Here is a 23,215-nt window from a genome sequence, read left to right on the forward strand (position 1 = left end):
TGCCGCGCTGTTTGTCCCTCCGGCCGACCCGTAGCGTTCGCTCCTCCTCGCGCCATCATGGAGGGCGCCGCGGCCTCCGCCGAGGGTCTGCGCTACGCCGAGTACACCCGGGCCCCTACGGGCGCCGGCAAGGGCCAAGCCGAGCTGGACCGGGGGCTGGTGAGCGCATGGCGGGACCCCCACCCCGGGGCCCTGACGCCGCCGTGCCCCGTCCGCACCCCGAGCCTTCACACGTGTGAGGGGTGACGTGTGTGAGCAGGGCGGGGGCGGGGACGGGCGCTCCGTGCTCCCCTCCGGACGGGCGGGGAGGCGGGCGGGGGGCAGAGGGTCCTTGGCCGGTGCCGCTGCAGCGTGGGCAGCGGGCGTGGCTCCCGCCCGTGAGGGGAGGGTGCACCCGGCTCCGAAAGTGCTCGTGGGCCCGGGGAGCGACAGAGGCACCTTCCCTGGAGGAAGCTCGACGATCGGAAAGTTTCTTAGCGCGTTACACGGTTGGCGTAGAAGTGTTGGCTCTGACCTGCCGTGTAAGCACACGGCAGTGGGTTTTGGGTACAGGCGTAGGGTGAAAGGGAAGGGAGTAAAGAAGAATAGAAAGAGAAAAAGAAAGAGGAAAAGTGAGAGAAAAAGAGAGAAAATAAAGGAGATAATCAGTCCTGGTTCCAGCCTTGGTTCAGCTGATGAAATGTCCTGGGGGTGCCTGAGGATACTTTTTTATGGATAGGTTTTCCCTGCCGGGAAGACAGGATTCTCGCATTCTGCGCGATTCTGGAAACGGGCTGGTGGCCTTGGGGGGTCTTTGGTAGTCTTGATTCCGCCCCCCACCCCCAGTCTGTGCCCACTTCTTGGCCTCATCCTTGCACTGTCCTGTGTTGTGTTTACCCCCAGGAAGTGGGACAAGGAAAAGCGCTGCCCTGCTTCCACATTAACCCCTTCTCCAGCCGCATCTTGTCTTTCCCACGATGCGTTAATATCGATGGTCCTTGGTTATTCCCAGCAGTTCTTTCTGTCACTACTGAGAGTCCTTGGCTGGCTCCACAGCCAATGGGTGTTTGGAACATACACATTAGTCCCTTATCTGCTGGGATTCCACAGCAGGGTACATGGGAATGCTTCAGCCCCAGCACGCACAAACAAGACCAAAATTTTTGTTCCTGCTGTGAAAAAGTGATACCTGACACATTTTCACCCACTGTGCAAATGTTATTACCACAGGCAGGTTTGAGTGTTGAAGGTTTTGTAGAGCTCTGTTTCAGAAAAGTAATTTTCATCTGGAAGTTCGTGATGTGGGAAAGGCTGGGTGGAGGCAGAGTTTCCTGTGCTGTATCGTGCTGTAGAGGACAGGATGCTGGGACTTTATCCCATTTCTTCATTCCTGTCACTTCGACTAGTTCAGGGAGCAGTGAGTTCCCATTGGAAAGAGAATTGGAAAAAACACATGGCTTAAAGCCCCAGATGGTGAAGTTTTCACATTTTTTAAATGTCTTAAAAGTCTTACTTGCCTAACTTAATTGTGTGTGTGAAGTTGTCTCTACAATATTTCTACTTTTTTTAAAACACAGTTTTTAAAAAAACTGTTGTTGGAGCCTGCATCTATTTTTTTAAAACCCAGTTTTAAAAATCACAGTTCTCTAAGTTATTTATTCATTGTTACTACAGTCTAGGACTTTTTTTTCCCACAGAAGAGTCTTCTGTGTATTTAACAACAAGTGCGTAATCTTAAGAAGCTGGCTCTGAAACTCCTTATTGTCATGGCCATTCTCCCTGTGGAATGCTGGCAGGGAATTCCTAGAATTTTGTTGAGTCTTTGGGCCTTCTTACCCATGTGGGATAAAAGTTGCATTTGGAGTTAGTGTGGCTTGCTTTGTTGTGAGTATTGTCACGTTCTTACTGAGGTCTGGAGACCAAGGTTGGTCTTTAGAGGACTGAAATCTGGATGTCTGCAGTTTTCTATTGGAATTTATTCCTTAGTCCAGGGTATTAGCTGAAAGTCATGGTCACATTTACTCTTGTAGTTGTTTTACAAAAGCATTTGGAGCAATGGAAGAGCAGCGGTAGAAGCATGAGGAATCTGTTCTGAAAGATCACCCACAGGAGCTCTTGTTATTTAGTACATGCTCAGGAAGATTGATTTGAATACCTTATGGTATGTGAGTGAATCTTGCTTTGGTTTAATTTCCTATGAAGAACGATCCAGAACTGCAGTCATAGCTTTATATACAAACCAAAAGGTTGCTGTAAAGTAAAGGACACAAAATGACGTGAGAATTATGTCAGTATGGAGAACAGCATCTAGCTGAAATTACTTTTAATTCACTGTTGGAAAACAAAATAAATTTCATAGGAATGTTAAGACTAGAGGGAGAATACTAGGTTATAAAATCAAATCAGTTGCATAGAGTTTATAATATAATCCCACTTCACAATGGTTTTGCCTCCATATAGTGTTAGTAAGGTGGTTTGCTCTAGAGTGGTATTCCAACAAGCTGTAGCTGCTCTTCAGAGGAATAGAAGCTTTATTCTATCTTCCATACCAAACCATCATTTGTATTTCCAGTCAAGAATTTTTATTTAAGGGAATATCTATTTTCAGAAATATTTTTCTACACTTAGTTAATATACTTGTGTATCCAACTTAGCAGTGTACAGAACTAAAAAAAAACCACAACAGGCAAACCAAATCTTAAAAATTTTTAGTTAAGCAACTTATACTTGTGTTTTTAGTTGAATGTAGGTACCTACTTCCTATTTTGCTGGTCCACGATTAAGCATGGATTAATTGCAAAATGACATTCAGCACATGAAAACAAATTATTGTTTTCTTTCTGCTTTTTATTCTGTTCTGCTCACTGTAGTTTTCTGAGGTGAAAGACTGTAGGACTCCTGCGGTGTGTATGAAACTTAATAGTGAGGAGAGCAAAATATTTTTCATTTGAGAAGGGTTGTTCCACTTGTTGTAGTAGAAGAACTGGTATAAAATCCAAATTATATGCAGGCAGATAGGTTTTAACATTTGGAAAGCATTGGCATCTGCAGCCCATTGTCAGATATAAGAGTGTTGTGCTGAAGTTTTAAAATGATGCATTTGAAATTTGCCTTTTGTTTATAAATTTAACTTTTTTCTACTTCATAGAAGAAGAAGCTCTAATGCTAAGAACTCCATATGTAATTTTATTTTTTGAATATGTTTACGTTAGAAGGGCACCATGGATTGGGGATTTGCAAAAATATAATCTTACCCTGCTTCTTCTGCTAAAAAAATTAAGGCTACTGGAGAATTAAATAAAGGAATAGGCAGAAATTCTCTGCTTTCTAACATACTGTGTGTTACTTAATATGCTTTATGCTCTTTTGTATGCCAAATGCTTAGGTAAATCAGGTCTTGCAGTTGCCTTTCTAATGCTTATGTTTTCTTACTAATTTCTGAAAAGGATTAAGAAAATTCAGGTTTTACAGATTTAGCATAACTTTCATTAGTTTCCTTTAGCAGGGTTTGTTACTGAAGACTGAATTACATAGTTAAATGAAAATACTGAAATCAGCAGAATAGCATGGGCTTGATGACTAACCTTTGGGAGCTGATTCATTGAATAAAGAAAGGGGCAGATGTTAGTTTTTAATATTTTATTTCTTTATTTTTCCCTCTTGGATCTTAACATAATGATTTCATTTAAAATCCACATCTTGGAAGTTTCTTAACTACATTTTTGGAGGGGGGGAAGGTCAATTCTGTCATAATTGAAAGTCAGTGTGTATGTATTTATTTATTTATCCCTTATGAAATGCAATTTCAAGCAATAGGAGACAAAAATGTAGTTGTATTAGCATGCTGTAAATGAACTGCTGCCTTCCACAGAGAGAGTGAGTTGCTTTCATTTAATATTGACGTGAAAGGAGTGCATTTAATTAAAGCTTTGGACTTTCCATTTCAAAGCACCAGGCTAACCTTGACTGATTCTTTTAAATATTCAACTGAGTTGAGAGAGCATGGAAAAGGAAGTCAGGTTGGACTTGAAGAACTTACTGGTTAATACTTGAAGTTGTCACTGCTTTTATTACAGTCCATGTCAAGAAAAAGCCACACTTGCAATCTCACACTGATCCAAATTCTGTTTTTATCACATGTGTATAGTTAGGATTCACATTCACACCGTAACAAACATTCAAGATGCTTTGGTGTGTCAAGTTATCACTTCTTTGCTAATATTTGGCAAGTGATTTTTCTCTAACGTGCTCATAATGCAAATAAGGTGAGTTACCATAAACCAGTATTTCTCAGATTTTCTGGTGCCTGTACCTCACTTAAATGTGTGGACAGTCTTTCATGCCTCTCTGGCTTGAGTTTTTGTTCCACTTCTGCCAAGTTTTCTGTCTTGTCTTTATTTTCCCCTTGATCCTGCATCCTGCTCCTATTTAAGGGCTGCTGCCATGGTTTGTTTTTAAATGTTGTACTCCTGGCAGCAGTAGCTTTCCACTGAGATTGGACAGCTGGTGCTCACCACTGAGATTGGACTAATGCATTCCAGCGGACATGTCAAAGGCCTTCAGGAGTCTCTGCGTTGTTCTCCCAGATAACTGTGCAAAAACACTTAGGCTACTTCTGCAGGGAACTGACAGAATCCTGGTATTATTTATTAGTCTGGTCTCTGTAATTGGTCTTGCCTGTGATGAGGTGTCTGCTGCTAATGCCCTGTTGAAGCCTGCATGTCTTGTAAACTGCTGACTTAAGCCACCTTTTTGGTAGCATATAACTTAATTTGGACAATCGAAGGTTAATTTTTTTTTTGCCGGTGTGATCTATTTCACACATTGTTGAGCTCTTAATTGACTGTAACCACTTAGTAAAAGATTCTTGCTGTCAGTATGAATAAGTCAAGGAAACTCTTGAATATTAATCCATGGTCACAAACTGCAAGACAGAATAATATAGAATTCCTATAGGGTTAGGATATTACCAGTAAGGTGGCTGTTTGTGGTTCGTGAATGTTTGAATATTGAGAGTCTGGGAAAACTGATTTGTGAGAAGAAATGAAAATAATTTTAGTGAGGAGATGAACTGTATGCTTCACAATTTTACATCATCTACCATCTAAAATAACATGCTTAAACTTTTTCATGAGAAAAAGACAAGAGGAAATTTTGTGGAACTGAAAGGAACAACGAACATAAAGCTACTACATTATTTTTACATTCAGAAATGAATGCTAATATTGAGAGTGAAGACTACACTGAAATGGAAGAGTTAGAGTACTAAGATGTAATATACAGGCAAATATCTAAGGCAATAATTCCCCCTTAGGTAGGGGGGGAGGTAGGTGCTTAGTAAAAATCTGCAGCGTTCGGATGCTAGATCCAGAGGAATACAGCTGCTTCTACTGGTGACCTCAGAGGAGGCTGGGACTTCTGTCCTGAGTCAGTGCTGCAGTCACAGCCTCTCGCCTTCAGAGCCAAAGCTGTAGGAGCCACTGGGCATGAGCCTGCATCTTGTACAGCTGCCTGTTTCTGGGCAAGTTGCCAACCCATCATCTAGGTCCTACTAAGCCAACTCTAGGAAGGCTTTGAAAACATTATTTCCGAACTCTTCCCCTGCTCCCATGGTCTAGAAATGAGGTTGGGTACAATCGAAAACAAAGTATTTTAGCCCCAGAAATTGTAATGGTAAAGGCATCTGGGTTCCAGATCCTGTTATTGTGGCATTCACATTGAAGTTGGAGCTTTAAGTGCTTTTGTCAGAATTGCTTGTATAAAATGTATAAACCAGTTATGGGATAATTGTGGAAGTAAGTCATATATAGAGGAGACAGTCTGGTGATAAAAGCATTTTCACTGTCATTATGTTTTGAATTCAAGATAAACCTAATTTGATTTCTCAGGTTTCCCGAGGGGAAATTCAAGGTATTATTGAACTGTCGTATGATAAGACAGGTAATACCACAAATTACTATTTCCTTTGTTTCAAAGATTGCATGGAGGCTTTTCAGAAGTGGAGAGCTTGTCGCCCTTCCTGAATTCTCACGTTAGTTGTGAGAAGGCAGTCCTTTCGTCAAGGTTTACTTCATACCTTTCATCAGCTTCTTGATCAACACAGGAATACTTCTTATTCTTCTTGAGGAGCCTAACTTTTTCAAGTGCTGTGTAGGAAAATATGTACACCTGATATGGGAGTTTTGAGTTAGTTCTTCATGTTTTTGTAGTAAACTGATACTTTGTTATTGTGTTGAACTAGTCTGCATAAGTAATTTCAAGTAATCCTGTATAGTTTTGTGCCTTGTATTTTTATCAGTGCATACCTTGAGCTGATGTCAGTGTGTGTTCACTGATTTGCTAGTGGGTAGTTCAAGTTAAACCTGATGCATTGGTGTAGGTTAATGGGACTGAACTATAAAATCTAATGTAGCCTATGGAATACAGAACTTACTTTCATCGCTTTCTTAAGTTATAAATGAAATGTCCACATCAGACATCAGAACTACTCCTTGTTAAAGTAAACGGTGAGTATATATGAAATTGGAATTCACATATTATTCTGATTCCTGTTTCTCTGTTTTAGGCCAGGACTATGATAGCACTCGGACTTGGTGTTGCAACTGTTGCATTTGCAGGTAAGGTAAAGGAAGTCTCACTTTGTGAGCTGCAGCTTCCAAAAGGGTTAATGAAGCTTTTATGAATATAAATAGTGGAAAGTGGAAAGGTTGCTTGAGAGTACTATGGAAAATTGTGTCCACCTGTAGTTCATGTTCCTTCAAAGTCATAAATTTCCAAAATTCTTTTTAAAAAATATAGAGAAGGCTAGAGAATGTAATCTCATGGACAGCAGCTAAAATGCTCCATCTGCTTTTTGTCTGCAGAGTGAAAGGTGAAAAGTTTATTTACTTAATAACATATTGCAGTGTAGAGGCCCTTTAGTATAGAAGAGTGCAACAAGATGCTCTGATGTGAAGGTGATGCTCAACAAATTGAAAAGAGTAAAATAAAAGGTTTTAGTGACTAGTGATTTATCATACTAACTGTTTACATAATTCATTTTTTATTACCTGAACTCTTTGCATCTAGACTGTTTGTTATTCTGAGAAATAGGTTCTAGTTTGAAGACAAGGCATGAGTTTAACATTAAATAATGGTTAACAGAAAGCATTAGGAAGAGAGTGAGGTAATGGTACATCAACAGAGATCCTCTAATTTGGTATTGACTTCTGTGTTACCATAGGCACAGGTTTAGATCGCTAGAACTTAGACACGGTATGTGTTGTAAGAATGAATGCAAGATGCTATTTGAATGAAGCAGAGCCACATTTTATAAATAGTTTTTCCATTGTGTGTAATATTAAGTTACATTGCTAAAGAATAGTTAAAACAATACCTGGGGAGATAGGATTTACATGGAAAATCCTCCAGTAACATGGCATAAATCTTGATTCTGGTGTTGATAGATCTGCTTTGTTCTTCTGGGAACACAGCCTTACAAGAATCCCTCTAGTCTTTCCTGGCTGTAGACACTCAGTGCTAGTGGGGAGTTGAATGGCTCTGAATCCCAGAAGATTGTCTTTTTCTAACGAAATTAAAAATGCAGTATTTACAAGGTGTGTAATTAAGCATACACCATCACAGCAAGAAACGTGTAGTACATGGATTTCTTTTTTTGAAGACATAACCTTTGAAGAGTATTTAATAAATAATGTATACCCAAAGCTAATGTTTCAAACCACCCTTTTTCTTAAAGTTCACAAGGCAGCTATCTTCATTTATCATACTGAGATGTATTTAAATCTGTTTATTTAGTGAGTTAAATAGTGAGTACACACAATGGGTCTTTGCAGTCCATGACTAGGTTTTTAGATACTAAAATTCTTCTCCCTTTCTCAATAGTTTGTGGTTTTTTAAAAACAAAATTCTTTCCACTGTAAACTGATGGACATAAATTGGAGCTTGTTTGTGGGGTGTTTTTTTGGATTTTAGTGAATATTTGATTTATCTCCGTCTTTTTTAGGTCGTTACGCTTTCCATGCTTGGAAACCATTGGAGCAGGCAATTACAGAAGCAGCAAAGAGGATTTCAACTTCTGTAAGTTTAGATACTACTTTATGCTAAATTTATGATTTTGTATTTCAAGTGTTCAGAAAGGAAACATTTTATGTTAAATACAGTAAAGTGCCAGGTAGATAATTTTTTTCCCAGGGTAGGGCTGCTCCCTGCTGTGTAAGTTCTGGCATGTTGTCTTCTATATTTTAAATCCCTATGGATCAAGCTGTATCAGAAGATGTTTATGAGTTTGATAAACAGTTGCAGTTTTTTCTACTGATGTTCCTTGTTTTGGAACCCTTTACTAGTAAGTATAAATATAAATTGTTTGAGTACACTGTGAGAAAGTCACTAATTCTGAAATATTGCAAAGTGATGACATGCAGTTTCATTTCCAGCAGTTAAAAGTGAAAGAATTTAGTCATTTAGATATAGTGTTAAAAATCAAGAAGACAAATTGATGAACTTCTAGGATGGGTTGCCACGGAGATGGGAGAGCTTGTGTGCTGGTTAACATACAAGTTGTCTTTTTCTTCCCAGCTAATTGAACTTTTAACCAGATTTTTTTCTTTGGTTTTGCTCTACTGGTTAAAAAATACAATAATAAGGTAAAAGAAATCAAGAACTAGAGTATTGTGTGGGATACATATGCAGGGAATATTTGAGAGTGTTTACTTACTGCTTCAGTAGTTATGTTTTCCTCTGGTAAATAAATACATGTGTTCCATTCCTGTTTGTTTAAAGTAATTCCCAGTGAGATAGATGTCTGCTTTTAGCAGTGTGTTCCTTCAGAGTCTGTGTACAGTTACACACAGCAAAAGAATGCTATTCCCTTCATGATGCTGATGGGTGAGCATGTTCAGGGAGTAGTTGTTGCAGATTATTATTTCCTGAAAAATATACTAAAGGTAGGTTTTTAAAAAACGCGATATTGTTCCTACTAATGTTAGGCCAATTGCAGCACAGAGCCTGTCTAGACAGACACTGTGGTCCAAATTCATTTGCCATCTGTGCTTGGTGTTCCTGTGCTGAAGGTGCAAGCTTGATCAAGGCAAGCTTCCTGGGTAGGAGATTCAGCTGTCCTCTTGGGGCTGGTCCACATTTGTGTTTGCTTGCTATGTGTTTCAGCCAGAAACGGTGCTCCTGGAAAACTTTTCTTTGCTCTCTGTCACTCTTATTGCATTGCTGCTGTGAGACCACTCTCAATGTTTTTTTCCTATTTCAAAAAAAAAGCTTTTGAGATATTCCCATATTGCCTGCCAAAACAACAGAGGGGACCTTAGGTACTGTGAATTAAATTGCTTTCACATGATACAGATACAGGCTGACTTGCAGACTTGCTAGATGTAGCTAGCAGTACATGTGGCTTCAGACTATGGTGTGCTTCAGTCTTCACCCTCCCTCCCTCCCTAGTAGTTTTACTCCAGCCATTCTTTTTCTATCCATTTGTAGATACAGGCTGGAGAATCTAAATTCAGATACATTCACATAAGAAAGCATGCAGTGACTCTTTAACACATTCAAATGTGACATGCTACTGCATGGAGAGGTGTCTGTTCCTAGGAAACTGCACCCCTCAATACTGACTGAGCCAAGCTTATTACAGACCTATCTCATTTTTACCACAGTGACTTTGAGTCCTGCAGAATTCATGAACAACCATAAAGAGCAAACCAGGAGCTTCTGCATTCTAAGTGTTCCTAGTCCCTGGAGCAGTATCCTCTGTCTGCTTTCACATCCTGCCTTTCTGTCCAGAATTGTGTCTTGATTTCCAGTAGGGTATCTCTTCTGCTATTCTATTTCTGAGCTTGAAAGTACAAATTTTCAGTGTAAGATGAGATCTACTGGAGACAGTAAAAACTTTTCCTGTTTGCCATTTACTGTGTATATTTGCTGGCTTTATATTTGTGCGAGGATAGTGATAATATTTTTTTTCTACAACCATGGTTCAAATTGAAGATCCTTGTATAATTCTTAGCCAAGATTATTTAATTTTTACTACTCTACAGCTACTGCTTTCCCAGGTTGTGATTTTAATTTTTTTTCCTCTCTCCTTAGCAATGGATTATTTTTTTTGAAACAATAGAGAAAAGATTAAATGCAAAGGCCCTATATAAGTGCTTGTTCTCCAGACTGCTTATTTTAGTAGTTTTACATGACTTTGTGGAATATGAAGCTGCTGAGTATAATTTGTGAATTAGCACTTTCATCACGTTTCTTGGCAGCTTATTGTCCTTTACACTGTGCTGACAAAGGTTACCTAGCAGTACCTACCTGCTTACTGAAAAAAACATCTCATGACCTTCAGTGTCTGGGCTCAGTGTTACTTTGCTGGGTTTCTATGGTGAAGGCACCTAACTTGGTCACGATACTTTTCAGTGCTTATTCTAGCTTTCTAGAATGAAACTTTGTCCCTCATGGTCTTCTTTTTCTTGAGAGTCTGTGAACAGCTGACTGTTAAAAAGCTAGCTACCTCCCTCTGTAATCCCCCACTCTTCCTCCTCCATTTACAATGAGTCCCGCTCTGTTTGCAGTAGAAATCACAGCTGATGTTGGTCCCTCCCAATCACACAAGGTACTACAGATGCTGTTTATTCTTTCTGTCTGCTCACTAATAAATGACTTGGGAAAGGTCAAGCTGAGCAATTATGAAGTGATCATTTAAAATGCTGCTTGCTGTATCTTGAGGATTTTACACTTCCTATTTACTTATGTAAATAAGTAACGTGTACAGTCAACAACTGCACTCATCTTTTAGTCAGTAATAGTAAGCAGAGGCAAGTAAAAGTTTATTCTGAATTTTTACGTCTCATTTAAGACAGTTACTTCATATTTAAGAATATGTATTTGTGAATGTTTCTGTAATTCAATTTTGAAGTTTTCTACCATCTTTCTTACAGTTGAGAAAGACACCAAAGGAAGCATTGTCATTTCTTCTCTATGGCATGTCTCCCCAACCCAGGGAATGCCTCCCAGGATCCCCACAACTCTCCATTTCGATATTACAAGGAAAGTTTCTCTGGAGGATAAACTGAATCAATACAAAATGACAAAAACAATCAAAAGCACCCATCCGTTTTCAAAATGCAAACAATTCTGAGTCCCTAATGGCCAAAAAGATTTTCTGGAGCATCTTAGAGCTGGCAGGACGGATGCAGGGTTTTCTTAGTATGATTTATCAGGAAAATGAGTCAGGAGAAGGTTTTTTCAGCAGGAGCTGATTCTCTGTCACCTGTGGCACTGTGGTTGGCTGGGGTAGACTCTATGCTTGCTCCCACAGAAATGGTTATTTAGTAGTTTAGTAGTTTTTAGGAGTTTTGTCACTGGTGTCAGTGACACTGTTTTGTTTCTGTGTGTAGTGAGAAGAGTGTTGCCACTACACGGTGTATGGCTCTAAGTAGTCATTTGGCTTTTCTTCCTCAGAATTAATGCCATTAGTTATACTATGAATATTTCCTTAATGTGTGAAATAAAGAACCAAGTATTTCGGTAGCATTCATTAGCTTTCTTTGTGGCATCAATGACGTTGAGGATTGAAAGACAGACAGATAGAAGATACTGAGGACAGAAACAGAAGTTAGAGGCCAAATGAACTATCAAAATACTCAAATGCCACAGTCACGAAACTCTGTGTTCCATAAGAAAATTATATCTTCTGTAGCACATCATTAGGTTTTCTCACTGTATTTCCCTTATTCCCTGATTCTGCTCAGATTCATGAAATTCTGAATTGAGAGGTGGGAGTAACAACCATCTCCCTTGTTCTTAATTGAAAACAAAGTTTCCAGAGAACAATGCAGTCCATTTTATAAGATTTCTTTTCTAACTAAAGTTAAGGAAGTTAAAGTTGGTATTAGCAAAATTGTGTATTATATCACAGCTTCTAATAGTTTGTGGTTATAGTTTGTTTTTTGTGTTTGTTTTTTTTTTTCTTCTGATGTTTGTTCCCTTTTTGGTGGAGGACTGTATTGGTCCTGGAACAGCAACATACAGTTTTCAGAAAAATTCACTACTCCGTGTAATGTAATGTATAGTCTCAGTTTTGGTGTTTTCACCTTCTAAACTGACATGGAAAGAGTGATTATGCTTTCTCTGTACTATGAAAGAAAAAGTATCTTGAAGATGTCATGGTCCCTATGCACTGGATTTTCTTACCTGGTACCTTTTGTGAAGATTTGCAAGATTGAATAGATTTGCAATAGTTTGCAAAGCAACTGCAGCCGTTTTCTGTCCGTCCCTATGCCCCAAACCTATTAACAGCATTTAGTCCTCCAGAAAGGAGGACTTACATAAATTGCTAAACAGTAATAGTGTGCAAGGAATTAAAGTAAATTAAATTATACCTCTTCCCCTTCCCCCAGTTAGTACAAAGGAATGAAAAGCTCATTTCAATTATTTTTCCAGTACAAAATTTACTTTGCCATCTCTGGAGCTAATAAATAATCAAATGTCTAGAACTGCCTTCTCATCAAGGAGTTCTCATAACAGAAAAATATCTTTCCAGCCATTACTTAGAATTTACAACTAGGAAAAAAATATTTTAGTATGAGTAGCATGCAAAAGTGCTTTCATTAGGGGACTAGAAATTTGCCTACATGTTGCCTAAAATGAAGTTCTCAGTGTTTTTTCCTCTTTTTTTCTAACCAACAGGGAAAATGCTTTTATGTGTCATTTCCTTTTGCTTTAAATTCTGCTTAGGATGGAGATCTTAACTTGAAAATAGGTTATTGTTTCTGCATCCTTGACTTATAAGAAGAAAATATTTTTCGTGGAGACCAGTTCTACAAACTGTTTGTGTGTGAAAGGACACAGGCTACCGAATTTCTTTTTTCATTCCTCTTGGAGGTGAACTGAGGGTTCCTAAGGTTAGAACAATGTCAAGGAAGTAGGCTTTAAAAACATGAAAAAATATTTCTGAATGTAAACTTACAGCTATCCCTCCCTGGTCTCTCATTTTAAAAAGTGTTTTAGATGAAATCTACCAAGAACAGAGACAAGCTGTGTTAAATTCAAATGTTGCTCTTCTCTACATTAATAGCAAGCTAGTGTTCTCCTGCATTAGAGTTGTATGTCAAAGTTGAAGGGCAGAGAAGAATTCAGGAAGCCATCTGCATCTAGACTGCTTTGGGAGCAAATGTTTTCTGGAAAAACTTTCAGAGAACATTGAAGTCTGCTTTTCTGTTTTGCTTGTAGTAATTGTTGTCATTGTTGCAAATTTCTCTGCTCTTCAAGGGTGTTACCTGTTGGCCATTAAATTATTGACATTTCCCTTCAGAGAACCAGAGAAGCCCTATGTGTTCCCTTAGTGTTGCACCCTCTAACCTGTCATGTCCATGTGCACTATTCCAGACCTGGTTTGTGTTACCCTGTAGTTACAGAAGTGTCTCCTCCACAGATTCTCATTGCTGGCATGGCATGTCCACAGTTCTTTCAGCTTTGATACCGGTAGTGTTACAGTAGTGGTTACTTTGTTCACGGACATTTGGGATGGGAAGAAGTAAGATAAAATTAATTTTGGACCATAACAGCACATTAAAAAAATCTCTTCTGTGGTTGCATGTCACTTTATGGTAGCAATAGGTGAAGTATTTCTGAGCCATGCTTTTGGGTGAGTATCTCTCTAAGCTTAAAGGCTTTGCTTAAATATCATAGACAGAGCCCTTTAAATGCTATATAATGGTTTTGAAATTATATAAGAGAGCTTGTGTAGACATAAGGCAAAATTCTCACTGAATATGAATGGCTTTATTTAGTGAGAAGAGTGTTTTTTCAAGGGCTGGGCATATTTTACTTGGGGGTAAAGGGAATACTTAAAAATAGTCTCAGCTCTCAGGCCAGACTTCTCTTTGATAGCAACAAAAGAAGCTTATTTTCCCCCAGTTGATAGGTTTTGCATTGAGGAAAAGACTTTAGTCTTGTTGAGTTATTTCTGTGTGCCAGTTTCCCAAGGCTTGGAGCTACATCTGCTACCTCTGGAACTTAAAGAAACATTCACAGTGTGAATACTGCTAACCATCAATGTTGGTTCCATAGGGGTTTTTTTGTAATTTAAAATATATTTATGGTTGACAAAAATACTTTCAACCCATTCTCTATGACAATAGCTGTAATGATCTGCTCTCATCTCCATCTCCTTTTTAATGTTCTTTTCCCACTGTTTTTTCTTCCCTTCTTTAAAGAGTGGATGAAGTTTCATATGACAATGAGTTTAAAAAAACTGACCCCAAATCCTGTGTCTAGTAGTTGTCAGTCATTGGTTTTGAAGGAAAGATGTAAAGGCTTAGGATTTCCCTATATGCTTCAGTATTTTCCAGTGTTCTTCTACTCAGTGGTTTCCTGAAATAGAGGTTGTGTCTTGATTCTAAGTCTTCTTTTTTTTTTCTTCTTTCCTTCTGTTTGTTTTTCTTGGTTTTTTTTTTTGTTTTGTTTTTTGGGTTTTTTTTCTTGTTTCTTTTTCAGGATTCCTTCAAAAAACTCATTATCCACTTTTTTGAAGTAACATTCCTTTACATCAAACCTGATATTATTTCTGCTGGGGTTTTTTATCAACTTGTTGTGTAGAAATATCTGGAGTGATTGTCCCTAACATCCATGGATGCCAAAGTATTGTCACTTCTGGCATTTGTCATTGTGGTGATACCAGTGATATTCTCAACAATTATCCTACTTTCGCTCCCATGCCCTCCCCAATGCATGCACTGTACCATCCTATGCTTGTACGTACTTTGATTCTGGACTTTTTTCCTGAAGGCAGGATTTTAATGGTTGTAGCTATTAATATCTCCTATTAACAGTAGAAGATTGTAAAAACATAGGTAGGTTTTTTTAAGTTGTTTTTTGTATGTGTTATCACTCAGGAGAAGTCTTTTCATATTATCTGATTTCCAGTCATTCCATGCTTTTGAAATAAATTATAGATTAATCTAATGCTCTGAATGAGGTCATATAACTGCAGTTTAGTTCCTGGCACCTTGTACATGAACTAATTATTGCTTTTTTTCCCTTTCTTCTTTTTAGAGTCTTTCATCATACTATAAAGGAGGATTTGAACAGAAAATGAGTAGGCGAGAAGCAAGTCTTATTTTAGGTGTAAGGTAGGTGTGTTGCATCAATATGTTTTTATTTCAACAAGTATTGAATTAAACAGATGCATGTTGCAAGAATGTGGAATACTCTTGCCAAAACCATAACTTTTTTTGTAAAAGACTTCTAATGGCTTATAAATTATTCTAGTACTCTGCTTAAACTAAAAAGCAAACAATAACGTGCTCAGAAAAAAATGTGACTTTTGTTTGGATTGAAGGCATGGTAACATACTGCAGTGGAGAATTGTTCTTGCTGTGCCCTGGGTCCCTTCAGCAGAGACACCCAGGCATCTCCCAGCCTCTAGCATTGCAAGGGAGACTTCATCCCAAGTACCAGGCTCTGCACCCATCCTTGTGGAATTTTGTGAAGGGTTCCCATCAGCCCCTTCCTGCAGTCTCTTGTGATGCCTCTGAATGTCAGCCCTGCCCTCCAGCATGTCAGCTGTTCCCACCACAGTGATAGACTCCTTGGCCAGTGGGCGATGTTAGAATGCAGCATGATGTTGGTGTGAGTCAGATTGCGAGTCAAGGAAAATGTGATTTTGGCAATACATAATTTTTTTCCTAGTGATAAAGAATCTTTAGAGCCCATTGTGGGATAAACAATATCTCATAGCAAATTTGAAGTAAACCGCTGTTTTCACAGTTGCTTCCTTGAGCAGACCTGCATGATCTTCTGTAATATACAATTGCCACTTTTCCTCAGCTAAGGTTTGGCCATCTGACATTCTAAATTTGGTGTAACAGTTTTCCTTTTTAGTATTAAAAACAGCTTTACAAATCAAAATATAGATGATTGTTATATATATATATATATGTGTATATATATATATTTGTAGTTGTGTGATAAATCATTTCGGTTTTGTATCTATATAATCCAAGACCTTTCACCCTCTGTTTGTTTCTTACTCTGTAGGTTACTTTCTGTTCAATTGAAGTATTCTTTTCTTATGCAGTTCTGTGAACTATTTTTGCAACATACCCTAATTTCACTGTGACAGAATAATAATTAGAGAGGTTGTTTACCTCAGTAATTTAGCGGGGCTGATATCTTACATTCAAGCTGTATCTACAGAAAGATTAATTAATTGAATCATCACTGATTAAGAAGTCACCTGAAGTGGAAAACACTGATTCGTTTCTGCATACTAACAAATTATAAAAAAACTGAACCATTCAAACTGTCCTTTTGCGTACAAGAGTTTTACTGTGTTGACATACTGCATCCATAAGTATGGTAAGGTACATATTTTGTATTTAATTTAGGCCAAATACATATTTTATGTATGTCATTCAAGTAAACAATATTATGTAGGTAGCACCTGTAAATCAATGTGTCCCTGAATATAACATGTTGAACAGCTTTTCAAAAATAACACATACAGGCATTTTTTTCAGGCCTCAGCAGAAAGAAAAAATATTTATAGCTGCTATAAAAATATTTACAGTAGAACAAAAATGTGATAATATTAAATATTTGTTGTTTTGTCACTGGTCATAAAAATATTTATTTTCTTGGAGGAAAAAATGTGTTTTCTGCATTTAATGCTAGAATAACTAACCAGATATACCCTAGAACTGCTGGGGCTAGCCTATCCTTTCCCCCCTTCAATTTTTTTATTTTAAATGAGTGGATGTATTACATTCTACAAAAACCTGAAAGATACTTGTATGTGTCACATATACAGGCTTTTGGAAAATGTAATTCCCTTTGCCTTACATGCCTTTGTTGTTGTTGCTTCCTCAGAGATGCAGTTTTATGTTTTGTCCACAAGATGGTGAAAATCTCAAGTTTCAATTATTTTTGAAGCCAGCATAAACTGTTAATTTTTAGCCTGAGTGCTCTGTGGCATTTCTTGTAAGTGCTTCAATTTCTTTTTGCAGTCCATCTGCTGGCAAGGACAAAATCAGAACAGCGCATAGGAAAATCATGATTTTGAATCATCCTGATAAAGGTAAGTAATTATTACTTTTCTTAACTAGGACTGGAAAGGACGAGGCTTAAATGAGATCCTTTAAGTTTTCTGACTGTATAAATAACCACATCGAGTGCAAATGTTTGTTGTTTATTGACTTGAGCTTCTGTGTGTCCTCTCAGATAAACTGAGCTTTATGAACTGGTTTTACTCATTTTTATTTAAAGTTTTTTCTGTACTTGTGCTGCTTCAGTTAAGACTATGAGCTCAGGGACCAGTTTTCCACACTTCGCAAAAGCTTCTTGAAAAGTAAGGAAAAATAAGCTATAAACATTTTACATTAAACTAAAATTCCTGTTTTGAACTGTGATGGACCAGTTGCATGCATGAAAGTAATTTTCAGTGGGGAAATATTTTGCAGTTACTAAGTACATCATAGATGAATTTCAAACTTCATAGAATTCACTTGGAAATAATATAAAGCTGGGCACTGTTGCTTTACTGGCCGGGTTTTTAATGTAAATTTATCTTAGAGAAAGACTATTATTATAACTTTAACTACACTACAGCTGGTTGAGAAAGAAAGCCCATATGTTCGTTGCTGTCTCTGCTTTAAAATAACAGATGGTGAAGAGTTGCACTGTATTTCAGAAGTCAAAAGGGGAAATCAGAGGGTCTTTATATCTTTTTGACAGAATTACAGGCTCCCTACCAGCACCCCGTTTTAAGAAAATGAAAAAGTGTGTCCACTGGCCATGGGAAGTGTTTAGTTGATGCTTTTCTCTCTTCATCCCTCAGTTTAGTTTAAAAGCTGTCCTGCTCGTTTGATTTAAAACTTGCATTTTTTTACTCTTTTTGTAATGTATAAGTTGCACAGACCTGGAAAGGAAATTCTCTTCTTCATTTCTAATATATTACAGTGGTCAAAAGTCCCTTAACCACCAGAGTCCCTATTAGGTCATTTTATTAATAATGAACTTCTAAGTTTGTTGTAGCAGTATGTGGACATGTGAGCCAGAGAGAATTGTGACTCTCCATGTGGATATTGAGTGTATGTGAAGAGATGCTTCCTGTCAGGAAAATCCTAACGACCCTAACAAAGATTTTAATGCTGCACTCTTAGAGTTTTAATGTCCCTGCAGCTGGGCACAGTGTAGGTTCAGATGGATGTAGTGAGCCCCCTGTGTGATAGTGAAACAGAGAGTGTTTTCTCAGTGGGAGCACCAGTTGTAGGGATTTGTGCTTCTCAGTGCCCCTGAAGCTCTTCTGGCATGGCTGTAGAAAAAAACCTTAATATTTTCAGCTGCAGACTGAGGGCCTGGAGTAATCTTGAACATGTGGCATCACAGAGAGTCTTGTTTGCTTGTGTATAGATCACTTCTGGCTGTGGGTAGCACAGATGTTCATTTAAAAATAATATTCAATGGTATAATGTAATTTTAAAATAATATTTTACCACCTGGAGTTGATAGAAGAAAGAGCAGTAATTGCAGATTTTAAGTTACATATGTTCTGAGATCCAAACTGTGGGAGAGAGAAATATTAGAAATAAATAAGAAAGACATAGAAATCTGCATAGAAACATCCCCAGAGAGTACTACTGAAATAGTTGATTATTAATCTTTACAGTTCAGTTTTAAAGTGTTTTTATATCAATACATTGTTAAGTTATCAGTTACAAATTTATGAAAGAGCATTTCCTCACAGAAAAAAAGGCAGAGAAAAACCTTTTGGACTTACCTTAATTATAAACAAACACTTAGGCAATCATGAGATTGAATTTCCTCTCATTGGAGGGCTACAAAATTAATATGGCACTTAAGGATGTAAATGTAGTGAAAACACTTCCAACAGATTTGAATTTACTTTAAGATGCTGTATTCTAGACATGTAGAAAATCAATGCACATTTAAAAATTACTTGGGATACATTGTTAAATGCAGGTTTTAGTCTTTACTGTTTGTTTGATCCTCTTATCTACTCTGTGAAATAAGCGATGTAGTAATCCTACTCCTTGCTACAAAGCTACTTGATTTTAAAAAAGAAAAAATAAATTCTTTTTTCAATAGCCAATTCATTACGCATCCCTTGCCCTGCCTCACTTTCTTCCAGTGTGGCTTACTTATTAGAACTAAAGCACTCAAACAAGACCAAACCATGGAAAAGAACTTAATTTTCTTTTTTCCCTGGTTGTTCTACTACACTGTGAAATTACTTTATACTGATTTGGATTCCTGCAGCAATGACCTAAAGAAGTTTTTAAGCAAGCTTCACCTTTTTATTTGTATGTGTCTGCAACTAGGTCTGCATGTTTCTTCTACCATTGTTTTTCCTGTTTAATAGAATGAAGCAAATGGTGAATGAAAAAAATAAGGTTGAACAAATGCTTTGGAAAAGGCTATGCAGTGCACAGTACTGCTGGAATCACATTTTCACATAAAAATATAGGTGTATTATAGTAACTGGTAAGTTACTGATAGAGACCTTGCAGTGCTGTTTTTGGTGACTGTGGGCAGATGGTTGGCACTCGAGGGGAGAGTGCAAAAAACCCCGACACAAAAAGGCTGCTGAACTGTAATCAGGTCGTTAGATGGAGTGTAGAGCAATGGCAGTGTTCAGCACTAGGAGTTAGAAGGCACACCATGTTTAAATAGCTTTAATGTGATGGTTTCTGGCTGGTAACTCCGGGCACCTCACACAGGAGATGCTTGCACAGTAATTCTTTGTCAAATTTATTTTAAAATTTTACCTCTCAGTTTTTAGTATGAGTGGAAGTAATTGCTGTTAGGTTTGAGTGAATGTTCAGGGCAGCTGACCTTGCATAGATTAGCAGTAGCATCCCACTGCTGATCTAAATCACAGGATATAAACTGATTTCAGATTTCAGTCTTCTCTCTGAGACAAGTTGTTCTGTGTTATTCTACAGTGATTTCAGTTTTAATTACATTTCTCATGTTTCATTATCCATTAGTTTACTTCTTATCAATGTCATTTGTATCAAAAGGATCTGTGTAGGAAAGAGCTAATAAAAGTGAGTAATAAAGAGATGCTGCAAGTGAGGTAGTTTGGTACTTAATACTAATGAGTAAACAGTATTCTTTTTGCCTTTCTCTTCTCAGGTGGATCACCTTACTTAGCAACAAAAATAAATGAAGCAAAAGACTTGTTGGAATCCAGTGCCAAAAACTGAAACCTGAAGCCTTGGCCTCATAGGAGATTCAGCAGATACATTGTGCAATAACTTTCATGTCTGCTTGTTCTGCACAGTTTCTTAATGCTGATTGTTCATATTTATTGTCATAATTAAAATGTTAAGATTATTTAAAAGCAAACTGAAATCTTTTACAGTTATGTAAAGTTACATACAGTTATGCCCCTGCAAGGAGCAGGGATTTGGAGTGATTATCCTTAGGGGTTCCTTCCAAATCAAGATGTTCTATGATTCTGTCCCAATTTTAGTGTATTCTTACTGAATTATAATCCCTTACAAGCTTGAAAAAGTTCTTTTCACTGTTTTTTTGAGAAGTACCTTTTTTTCTTCTGTTGCATTTTGGATCTTTTGAAATAAAAATTTAAAAACAGTCTTTAATATAGGGTTGTTTCTTTACTAATGAAGAAACAACCCTGTCTTTAGGGCCACCATAAAATCTGTTACAGTGCATTGAGTCACAGGAAATATGACTGACCCCATTTGGCAAGTTTTCAGCACCACTTTACGCTTGAGTCTGTTCATTTGTGAAGTAGTGGGGTTTGTTCATGGGTGCAATTTGAGAGCTACAACTCAGGACAAAATGACTGATGGGACTACAGACAGCAGCTTTCACTAGGTCTGTTTTTGGGGCTTGGAGCTATGAAGGAGGATTCTTGGATTTGGTTAATTCTTTTATATATTAAAGGATCTCTGAAATTGTCAGGTTATTATTTAAATATGCTTTTACTTCAAGTCACAGAGTATGTTTAATCTCTAGCAGTTGGGGTAAACATAGGGTTTTTTGCAAGGGTTTTCATGGCAGTGGGATTGAAGAAGGTAGGTCCATGTGGCATGGTTTAGATGGATATTCCAGGCTGCTGCTTCTCTAGGTTAGCTTGAGTCGTGTGAGTCTGGTGTAGCACTGATACAGCAGGGAACAAACAGGAGTACCTGCTTTGCACATGGCTCCAGGAACACTTCCTGGGTTACTTCTTGAGTAATGCTCACATTTCTGCATTAGGCTTCGTAACCCAGAGCACACATACCTCCCTCTTTAGGAAGCTTCCTAGAAATCTAGTACTGACTTTGGGGAGTCCTGAAGTCATGGATCCCAGACTTTAGAGAGAACAAGTTTTGATTGACAGCTCAGGGTAGGTGCTACCTGAGGCACTTGGCTGCTGCAGATTACTACCACTAAGTTGAATTAAATTGCCAAAGCATAGACAGTCTAGTGCATTCAGTGCAAGACTGAAAAACCCCTAGTGTCCATTCAAACTCTATCATTAGAGGTACAACAAACAGCTTACTGAAATGCTACAAATACAAAATTTAGATACTCCTTTTTCTAGGTTATTTAGCCAGAGGTAAGTGGCTAAGAGCAGTTATGAGGTTGGATGCTTTAATTATTGATTTACCAGAACATGCATTTGTAGTTCATCCAGTGGTGGATGTTCAGATTATGTAGATTTTTCCTTGAAAGGAAGAAAAAGTACAATTTTTTTTTATCAGGTTCCTTACGCTTTGTTACAATTCCTTTACTTCAGTTAAAGGGACATGAAAAATTTTAAGTTGACCCTAAAAGAGAATAAAAATTCTAAGTAATTTAGGGACTTTGTTGCAATTAGAGTGGCAAGACTTATGGCACAATTTCACTGGATAAATCAAAAAAGACTGCTGGGAGAAACCTGTATGGGAATGGCATACGCTATACAAGTACTGCATCATATAACTAGTGCTCTAATGCTTGAATCTTGAATGAAAATAGTGTATTCCTGTGCAGTAGCTTTAACTGGTTATTGTTAAAGGAGTAGCCATCAATTAATGCATATTTAGGGTTAGTCATTTCTTTTCACTGGTGTATCAGTCTGTATTGGCAAAAAATATCACCATTACAGTTTTCATGTTAGGAGGAGATAAGTGAAATGGTGGTGATCCTAATTTTCTGAAGTGGAATCTGTAAATCATACGAATCATTGTGCAAAATCAAAATTGATATGAATGGTAGGTGGTAAAAACATTCTGCTTAATGATTTTGAACTGTCTAGCTGTTGCTTTCATGTAGCTACCTTGCTTTTCCTGAGTAAAATGTGTTGCAGAGAGCTGTTCTGAAGTATCAGTTAAAACAAATGCATTAAAGATTACTTCTTGGTCTGTTCTTAAAAATGAACTTCCCATGTGTTTGTAAGAAGTAGAGGGTTTGTTTTTTCTGTGAGATTCTATTTTTGATAATTTCCTTCCTGATATAATTATTTATATCTGATTATTTTGGACAAAACACTTTTTTCTGCCTTTCAGTTATGATATTGTCCTTAACAAAATAAAATAAAACCAAATTCTGATTCTGCTTTCTCCCCTTTTTTTTCAGAGCAGACTGTTGACTGCTTAACAAATTTGATAAATTAACAAAAAATTCAGCAGATTAACTGGCTCATCCTGTCTCTGGAAAATGTTGTAAAATGAATGAAGCTAATGAGGAGCAGTTGTGAAAGCATCACACATACGATGGCATATTTTTTCTTGTCTGTTTACCTGCACAGCTTGCTTTACCTACTAAGTGATGTTTAGAAGGATGAATACAGGACAGGGAAAGGCAAATCATGGAAGTGCTGCTCGATTTGTTGTTGCTGATAGTCAGCCTGGCAGGCTGAGGAATGTCTTTGGATACTGCCTTGCAAAACAGCACCTGGATTGATGCTCAACTGAGCTAGTAAGAACAGGATGCTACTATTCTTTAAAACATAGCCTGGTAATTTAATCTTAAAAATATTCAGCCTCTTGAGACTATTTTCTTTACTTGTCAAATGGATGTTTTTGTGTAAGAAAAGTGCACAGAGGTTGATTTATTCTAGTGCAATTTCTGTCCATCTGTAGTACAAGCAGACTCATTTTTCATGTGTTGCCTTAATGTTCAGAAAATGTTCATCTGTAACTTCTTAGCTAGGGAATTCCCAGGTGTTTTTCTACTTGGATGATAACCAGTCCCGGATATCCTCCACAGCTTCAGAAGTCAG

The 23,215-nt window shown here is 37.7% G+C and overlaps 1 protein-coding gene across 1 annotated transcript; it reads left to right on the forward strand.

Moving 5' to 3' along the window:
• Positions 1 to 22,543, forward strand: DNAJC15 (DnaJ heat shock protein family (Hsp40) member C15). The gene is made up of 6 exons (XM_012569795.5): positions 1 to 159; positions 6,545 to 6,596; positions 7,982 to 8,055; positions 15,031 to 15,107; positions 16,983 to 17,053; positions 20,134 to 22,543. Exons 1-6 carry the CDS (start codon positions 58 to 60, stop codon positions 20,202 to 20,204), a joined length of 447 nt encoding a protein of 148 aa, XP_012425249.5. The 5' UTR covers positions 1 to 57; the 3' UTR covers positions 20,205 to 22,543.
• Positions 22,544 to 23,215: the final 672 nt, after the last annotated feature.

The sequence above is a fragment of the Taeniopygia guttata genome, chromosome 1 (genome assembly GCF_048771995.1).
Source record: "Taeniopygia guttata chromosome 1, bTaeGut7.mat, whole genome shotgun sequence".
Lineage (NCBI taxonomy): Eukaryota > Metazoa > Chordata > Aves > Passeriformes > Estrildidae > Taeniopygia > Taeniopygia guttata.

Coding starts and splice junctions, on each gene's coding strand:
- DNAJC15 (XM_012569795.5), top strand. CDS start 58: ATGGAGGGCGCCGCGGCCTCCGCCGAGGGTCTGCGCTACGCCGAGTAC. Junction 160..6,544: donor CCGAGCTGGACCGGGGGCTG/GTGAGCGCATGG, acceptor TCTCTGTTTTAG/GCCAGGACTATGATAGCACT. Junction 17,054..20,133: donor TTTGAATCATCCTGATAAAG/GTAAGTAATTAT, acceptor TTCTCTTCTCAG/GTGGATCACCTTACTTAGCA.